General features: G+C 34.6%; 1 protein-coding gene across 2 annotated transcripts in view; it reads right to left on the bottom strand.

Annotated features, from left to right (window-relative positions):
* Positions 1 to 7,824, bottom strand: part of LOC136026271 (neurofilament heavy polypeptide-like) — a 37,869-nt gene extending 30,045 nt beyond the window's left edge. Inside the window, exon 1 of one of the 2 annotated variants that reach the window (XM_065702659.1) lies at positions 7,601 to 7,824. In XM_065702659.1, coding sequence (XP_065558731.1) covers positions 7,601 to 7,659 — 59 coding nt within the window. In that variant the 5' untranslated portion in view covers positions 7,660 to 7,824. Of the gene's footprint in view, positions 1 to 5,540; positions 5,678 to 7,600 lie in introns of those variants that run through there. The other variant, XM_065702660.1, reaches the window with a different exon arrangement.
* Positions 7,825 to 8,224: the final 400 nt, after the last annotated feature.

The following is an 8,224-nucleotide window of genomic DNA, read 5'->3' as shown; positions in this document are numbered from 1 at the left end:
TTTTCTATTTTTACTAGACAAAATAATTAAACTTTACTTTTATCATATTAAAACCTGATAAAAGCTGATAAAAGCTGAAAAGGAAGGCCATCATTAAAACACAATAACTTGATATCCATGCTAGAGTAATTTCTATTTAATGGTTCATCCATTTACGCATTTTTCACACCAGACAATTTTTTTTAACACATTTTTGAATTTTCAGTAATTACGGGCTGTGATTCGTCCTTTTTACTTGGTTGCGGCTGTCACAGCAACCATAATATTAAGAATATGCAGGGTTATAGTGCCAATTATGTATCCCATATGTAATCTCGAGAGTCGAGTAATATTCAACTTCCATGAGGACAATTTATTTTGACCAATGAGGGCATAACTTTTTTAGATTGAAAAAACATGGAAGCTTGGAATAACATTGTTTTTTTAACAGTATGATGTTTTTGTAATAGACACAGAAAATAAATTAGTAAGGAATAATTGATAATTAATTAACGTTGACAGAAGCTTCTGAAACTAATTTCTGGTCATTTCAATTTTTGCTGAATTATTACAATTGTAATGTTGAAATTGAGGAAAAACTCATAAATCTGAGCCATGTTCTACATTTTGGTTTAATAGTATTAAACCATTAAAATAAAATAGTAGACAGTTAACAGTCCAGAAATGGGTCTAAAGCACTCATAAGTCCAAAGGAAGGTGTTCCTGACCTCATAATATTGTTAAATCCTGATTTATAATGTTTTGAAGAATTTGAAAAATTGCGTTTTGAATTGTAAACCTGTTTTCTATGTAATTTTCTAATTCTTGGAAATACGAAAAGAGTAGATAGAAAATTTGGAACTTTTTTCCGGCACATTAACTTTGGCTATTGCCTCATTCTTGAAAATTTTATTCTTCTATCGCAATTATTTTCCATGATAGGAAAAATCCCCTCATCAAGAATTTAACCAAAAAATCGACATCCCCTGAAGAAATTACCGCACGATTTTACTCTCTTTGAATTTTATAAAAGTGCTTATAATTGCCTTTATCAAAGATTACTCTCTTTGAATTTTATAAAAGTGCTTATAATTGCCTTTATCGCTTAATTAACCTTTCTACACAATCGAATAAACAAAATATCAGATATGTCAAGGCATATCTATCTACAAAGTCACGTTTCTCTATTAAGTTTTATTATATCATTGCTTAGTTTATCTTCTAAAATAACTGCTCCAATTCTTATGAAAAACCTGATTTCCCATTTTATGTTTAACTCTCATCAAATGCCGTGAAAATTAGCGAGTGAATCGTACTATATTGTCTCTTTTAATTTTCACATTAAATGTGCCAAGCCACTAAAGAAATACAATTCTTACGTTTTGCCCAGTTTACATTTTGAATTTAATTGTTCGTCCGAATCTTGCTAAATTGCCACTTTCAATTATCAAACAGTTCGTGATAACGAACTGTAGTAAGGAGCAACCCGGCTCAATAGTAACCAAAAATCTAAAAAATGGAATTTTGATACCACCCCCCAACTCCCCCAAAGAGAGCGAATCCGGTACGGTTACGTCAATCACGTATCAAGGACATTTGCTTATTCTATCCACCAAGCTTCATCCCGATTCCTCCACTCCAAGTATTTTCCAAGATTTCCCCTCCAACTCCCCCCAATGTCAAAAGATCTGGTCGGGATTTGAAATAAGAGGTCTGAGACATAAATCCCTTCTAAATATCAACTTTCATTAAGATCCGATCACCTATTCGGAAGATAAAAATACCCCAATTTTCACGTTTTCCAAGAATTCTGGTTCCACCGTCCAACTCCCCCCAATGCCACAGGATCTGGTCGGAATTTAAAATTAGAGCTTTAAAGCACAAGATCCTTCTAAATGTCAAATTTCATTAAGATCTGGTCATTCTTTCGTAAGTTACAAATACCTCATTTTTCCAAATCACCCCCCCCCGCAACTCCACCAATAAGAGCAGATCCGATCCGGCTATGTCAGTCACGTATCTTAGACAGGTTTAGACTGTAACTGTTTTACTTTCGTCTTAGACAGGTTTTATTTTTCCCATCCAATTTCATCCTGATCTCTCCACTTTAAGTATTTTCTAAGATTTCCAACCCCCCCCCCAACTGCCCCCCTCACAATGACGCTGGATCCGGTTGAGATTTAAAATAAGAGATCTGAGTTACAAGGTCCTTCTAAATATGAAGTTTCATGAAGATCCGATCACTCCTTCGTAAGTCAAAAATACTTCTTTTTTTCTAATTTGTCAGAAATACCCCCCCCTCTCCAATAGAGCAGATCCGTTCCAATTATGTAAATCACGTATCTAAGACTTCTGCTTATTTTTCCCACCAAGTTTCATCCCGATCCCACCAATATAAGCGTTTTCCATGATTTTAGGTCCCCCCACCCCAAACTCACCCCAATTTCACCAGATCCGGTCGGGATTTAAAATAAGAGCTTTGAGACACGATATTCTTCTAAATATCAAATTTCATTGCGATCCGATCACCCGTTCGTAAGTTAAAAATACCTCATTTTGTCTAATTTTTCAGAATTAACCCCCCCAACTACCCCAAAGAAAGCGGATCTGTTCCGGTTATGTCAATCATGTATCTAGGACTTGTGCTTATTTTCCCCCCAAGTTTCATCCCGATCCCTCCAATCTAAGTGTTTTCCAAGATTTTATGTTTCTCCCTCCCAACTCCCCCCAAATGTCACCAGATCCGATCGGGATTTACAATAACAGCTCTGAGACACGATATCCTTCCAAAAAATCAAATTTCATTAAGATCTGATTAACCGTTCATAAGTTAAAAATACTTCATTTTTTCTATTTTTTTCCGAATTAACGGCCCCCCCCACCCCGCAGATAGTCAAATCGGGAAAACGACTATTTCTAATTTAATGTGGTCCGGTCCCTGATATACCTGCCAAATTTCATCGTCCTAGCTTACCTGGAAGTGCCTAAAGTAGCAAAACCGGGACCGACAGACCGACAGAATTTGTGATTGCTATAGATAGATAGATAGATAGATAGGTGTATTTCAAAAACCCATGGGCCATATACACACAAAAATACAAATAAATAACAAACAAGCAAGAAAATTAACAACAGTACGGACACGCACAAAAAACAGAATTCAACGCAAAAAGTGCCTAATCTAACTACAAAAGAAATTAGTCATATAAAACTGTTTCTTCTTATTAAGCTCCACCTTATCTCGCTCCACCTTATCTCGCTGGAAATAGGATTTAAGGTTATTTTAAGATAAGACAAAAGCTTGAAACCAAGGATTTATCACTGAAATTTCCATAATCAAAAATCCTCCTTTGTGTTTAAAATCCCCCTCGTGAATGCTTCCCTATCCTGTCACCTTTTCAAGTGAAAAGCAGAAAAAATAAATTCATAAAAGCTACCAAGTGGAAAAAAAAAATCATCCGAATACAAAGCTGATTCCTTAATGATAGAAGCTATTTATCTTCATTTTAACATTAAAATTAATTACGAAACAAATTCTTCGAAATTACAAAAAGTGCTTGATACCCGAACGTTCTTTTTTCCCCAGCACTAGCCAATCACTGGAACATCGTAGCGGCTCTGAAAAGGATAACCTTCTGAGGTTTTCGGAATCAGCCTAGTGTTTTATTTTCCCCGCCCCACAGAGATGTGTGCATTAACTGGTGACTGGTTTAATGTTACATAGCATACTTTACCCAAAATTCCAGATACAAAGAAGATTGGTTGACTATTCAAACTTGCTTACAAGCATAATAATCACTACCGTCACAATATTCTGTTTGATTGTTTTTTAGCCAGATATTTTTGAGTCTTTAAAGCATTAACTCCGATCAGAGTAAAAGCTATTTCTAATCGTACAGCTGAGGTACAAATTCAAGTGCGCTTCCTCCCTCCCATATACACATTTAAAAAATGATTATAATATTTGACCAAGTACTGAGAACGAAATCAAAATCTGGTCATTTAAATGGAAACTGGACTGAGCCCTACTTGAGTGGAATAATTATTCACTTTGCCATACACGAAAAAATGCACACAAGCAGCATCTTGAAAGAGAAGTGTTTACAATGACTGCCAGTGACAGAAATTTGTTGCAATCGTGGCTTTGCCTGTTCTTTGTCTTTGATCAAAATTAATATGGCTTTCCCACATGGGTACTATAAGTTAGAAAACCCAAATCAAGCGAGACACATATTTTTAGCTTCTAATGAGTACTCGTTCTAACTTATTCTTAGGCGTTGGGTTGAGTTCAGTGAAACAGGGCTTAATTTAAATATGGGTGAGTTACATAGGGGCTAAGTCAAAAGAGGGTGGATTTAAAGGAAGGTTCAGTGGAACGACGGTTTAGTTAAATGGGTAATTGCACCAGGGCTGGATTGCATGGAGCCCAGTTAAACGGGGGCTCAGTTGCAGATGGATTCAGTTAAATGGGAGTGAGCTGCCCGAAGACTCAGTTACATTGGTTACGTGTTAAATTTTTCGCAGTTCATGTAATTGACTTACCAATAAAGTGAAAATACCAATCGATGCCTTTTCTTACGTTCTTTACAAATATTATAATCACTTCTTCCGCAAATTTTTGTGCTTGCACTTTTTAAGCTCTTAAAAATGACGAATGTTCAATTAAAGTATGAATTATCAGCCGTTTTCGATGAAATAATATTACATTTTCTCAGCGCCGTTTTCTTGGTCGTTTTCAACAAAATAATAATACATTTTCTCAGTGCAAAAATTATTTATAATAAGGTTAGTTTAAATTAGTTTAGATTAGGTCAAAAAGTACTTAAATTGGAATTTGTTATATTCGTAAAGAGTATAAAAAAAGGCATCGAGTGATATGTTCACTTTATTGGTAAGTCAATTATATGAACCGTGAACAATTTACCGATTCCATTAGACCCACATCCCTTTTATACAATGTTTAACGTCATTGCAACAATATCGTGCTTTTTTGTGCTGTCTAAATGCATTTGAATGTGACGCCATTCACGTGAAAAATGTTTTTTTTTTTAAATAAAGCCTCTGAAATAAAGTCAGTCGAAGGGTGCACGTCCTGGCCATAACTCGCCAAAATATTGTCGTCCCCCACCGGCGGGGCATGTCCCCGACGTTGGGAATCATGGTTCTAAAGGTGTCGAATCCCCTTAATGAGGAATAAGTAGAAAAAATAAAAGAAATCAACAAAATTTATCTAACCTAGAGTTATATTGGTCCCTAAGGAGGGGGGTGGGGGTAGGACGTAATTTTCAAGGTAGTGACCGTTATATTTGGAAACGGTCCACCAGGAGGGGGGCGGTGAATTGGAGCAATGGGACTTTTAGGAATGGAGTAAGTACTTCCGAATGTTTAAAGTTGTGTTCAGAATTTTAAAGCGTTTGCTTAAGAAGTGATCATACACTATACCGATACACTACAATATTATTATTAGCCTATAATACTTCGTTCAGAAGAGGCGATACACTAAGTATTACCCCAAAAATTCAACAAGTAACCTTGGACTTTGATAGTAAGAATGAACTCACCATTTCTCAAATTGCTCAGTAACAGAATCCATATTTATATTACAACGCTGTTAGCAGGATCTTCACACAGCCTTACTTTCAAAAAGAGATTATTCCGTTATTATAGTTCAAAGATTGGTAAAGAATGCTTTTTGTCTAGTGCTGCTCTTACATATTACATTGGTTAGGTACAAGGGGCTACACAATCGATGCCCTGGTGTACCTATACCAGGCATGAACACACTGAAGTAGGCCAGTAAAATCGATGATATGCATGAAATATGAAAAAACGAAGAAAGGAAAAGAAATGAAGACAGATAGCTTAGTCTATGTGCCCTTCTGAAAGAAACTCTACAGTCAACAGCGACAACTAGGAGAGCATTTGCCCCTCTAGGTTCCCTCCAAGATTTTGAAGTTACCTTTTTTGGTGTATACTTGCTGAAATGCATTTTTTGGTATTTTTAATAAAAAAATGACAAATATTCCCCTCCTTGATTTTATAAAATATATCCCCCCTTAAATTTCGTGAACTGAAACCACAGCTTGATCACAAAGAGCAATACCGTTTGATTCCTTAACCATCACTCTTTACAAATACAATGGTCTCTATTGCGACAAAAACACCCCCTTCCTAATGGACCCAAATCTAGCCTAAAAAACAATAGATAAAAGTATAATTTTGGAATATATCTGCCACCACTAGGGAGGGGGCACAACTGTCAGTGTTTGACTTAGGCATAGTCTTAGAGAAAAATACAGCCTCCCCCTATTGGTGCTCCTTCAATATTCCAACGTGTGGTGCACGTATCCACATGAGTACATAGAAGCACGTGAGGGAGTAAGCGAAAGAATATCACTAATGGGGAAATCGTGGCAATTTCATGCTGTGTTTGAAAAAGAATCTTGGGTAGATTTAGTCTTGTTTTGTAAATTATGGATATACTCAGTTTTCATAAATGTTGTATATCTAATTTGGGCTATAAGCCTTAGTCTTTATTGAGATCCATTTAAAAACCTTTTCCAAAAAACAAGTTTTTCAAAGAAAAGTAGAGCTGCATTAAGCCAAGAATGAGCAAAAATAAAGTCAACCGATCATCCAAGCGTAAAACTATCACAAATCACTATCAATAAATAAATGAAACTCAAAACGAAGAGAAATTACAACAAATAGCCGAGTCAAACTCAAAATGAGCAAAAATTAACACGAGTAGAGCTGATTACCCTATGCCTTCTCCAGACCAGAACACAATTTGCGCTTTACTGAAAAAAAACAAACAAACAAACAAACAAATGACCATGGATTGAGTGGTTATCAGCCCTATTCATGTTAATTTTTACTTGTTTTGAGTTTGACTTGGCTATTTATTGAAATTTCTGTTTGTTTTGAGTTTCATTTTTGACTTTATTTTTGCTTATTCTTGGCTTAATGGAGCTCTACTTTTCTTCGAAAAATTTGTTTTTGAAAAAAAGTTTTTTATAACTAATTTCTGTTCGTTTTTTATCGACATGGTCTTTTTCATGGAAAAAAAGAATCCATAGTAAGGGTTGCTATTTGTATGTTAGAAAGACTTTTTCCAACAGTTTTAATCCTGACGAAAACAGTATTTTTTAATTTAATTTTATAGCTTCTTTTGTAAACCTCTTTAAACCTTTTTTTGTTGTGTGTTTTATCACTCTTTGTTGAATAAATATAAAATACAGACTTCGCCCCGCTGCCTGCAGGGCTCATAGACTAATACGCTTCCCTCTATAGGTAATGTTACTTCTAAGCAAGCCCACTTTACGCATTTTTAGTCTCGTTGGAGAGGGATTTCAGAAAGCTAAAAAATGGATGCGCTTCTCTAATAATGACAGAGACAATATGCGATCATCAGAATCTTGCTATATAAAGTGATACGTACTTTAGAGCACTTGGAACGAAAGTAAACATTAGACCCATCCCTGAAAGTTTCATTTTCCTAACCTAACCCCTTTCTGATAGCAAGAAGTAACTCAACAAGAATTTTACCGAAAAAAAAACACTAGTAGGCCTACCAGTTCACCAGAAACAGAATAATAACTTAACTTTTAGAATTACTCACTTGTTTGAACTATAATCCAGATGAAAAACCTTTTCAAATATTTGTTTCAAACCCAGCATAACCTGGTGTAAGAACAATCAAAGCAATTATAGGTGTTCTCATTAAAAATAAACAATTACACAATTTCTACTCATTCAGTTTCAAAATCCAGAATCACAAACAGAACATAAATTGTGATTAGAAGCTTCGTCCCGAGCTAACCTATTACGACATGTCAACGTTTATCTATAAGCCTAATGGTGATAGAAAACGACCCTTAAACCTTCGACGTGTAAACTTGGACAGAGAAGATGATATCTGATTGGATGTAGACAATTATTGGACTATAATTAAATATAGGTTGTGTAGGTTATGTATAAATTTATACAACAAAGTATATCATGAAAAATTGGTAAAATTTGGAAAATCAACTTCTTTGAAATATACCCATGTACAGGGGGAGGGGGATATATATATATATATATATGTATATATATATATATATATATATATATATATATATATATATATATATATATATATATATATATATATATATATATATATGTATATATATATATATATATATATATATATATATATATATATATATATATATAATATATATATATATATATTATACTG

The sequence above is a fragment of the Artemia franciscana genome, chromosome 4, assembly GCF_032884065.1.
Source record: "Artemia franciscana chromosome 4, ASM3288406v1, whole genome shotgun sequence".
NCBI classification, from domain to species: Eukaryota; Metazoa; Arthropoda; class Branchiopoda; order Anostraca; family Artemiidae; genus Artemia; species Artemia franciscana.
The sequence above is the reverse complement of the archived record's forward strand: the minus strand, read 5'-3'. Positions and strand labels throughout refer to the sequence as shown.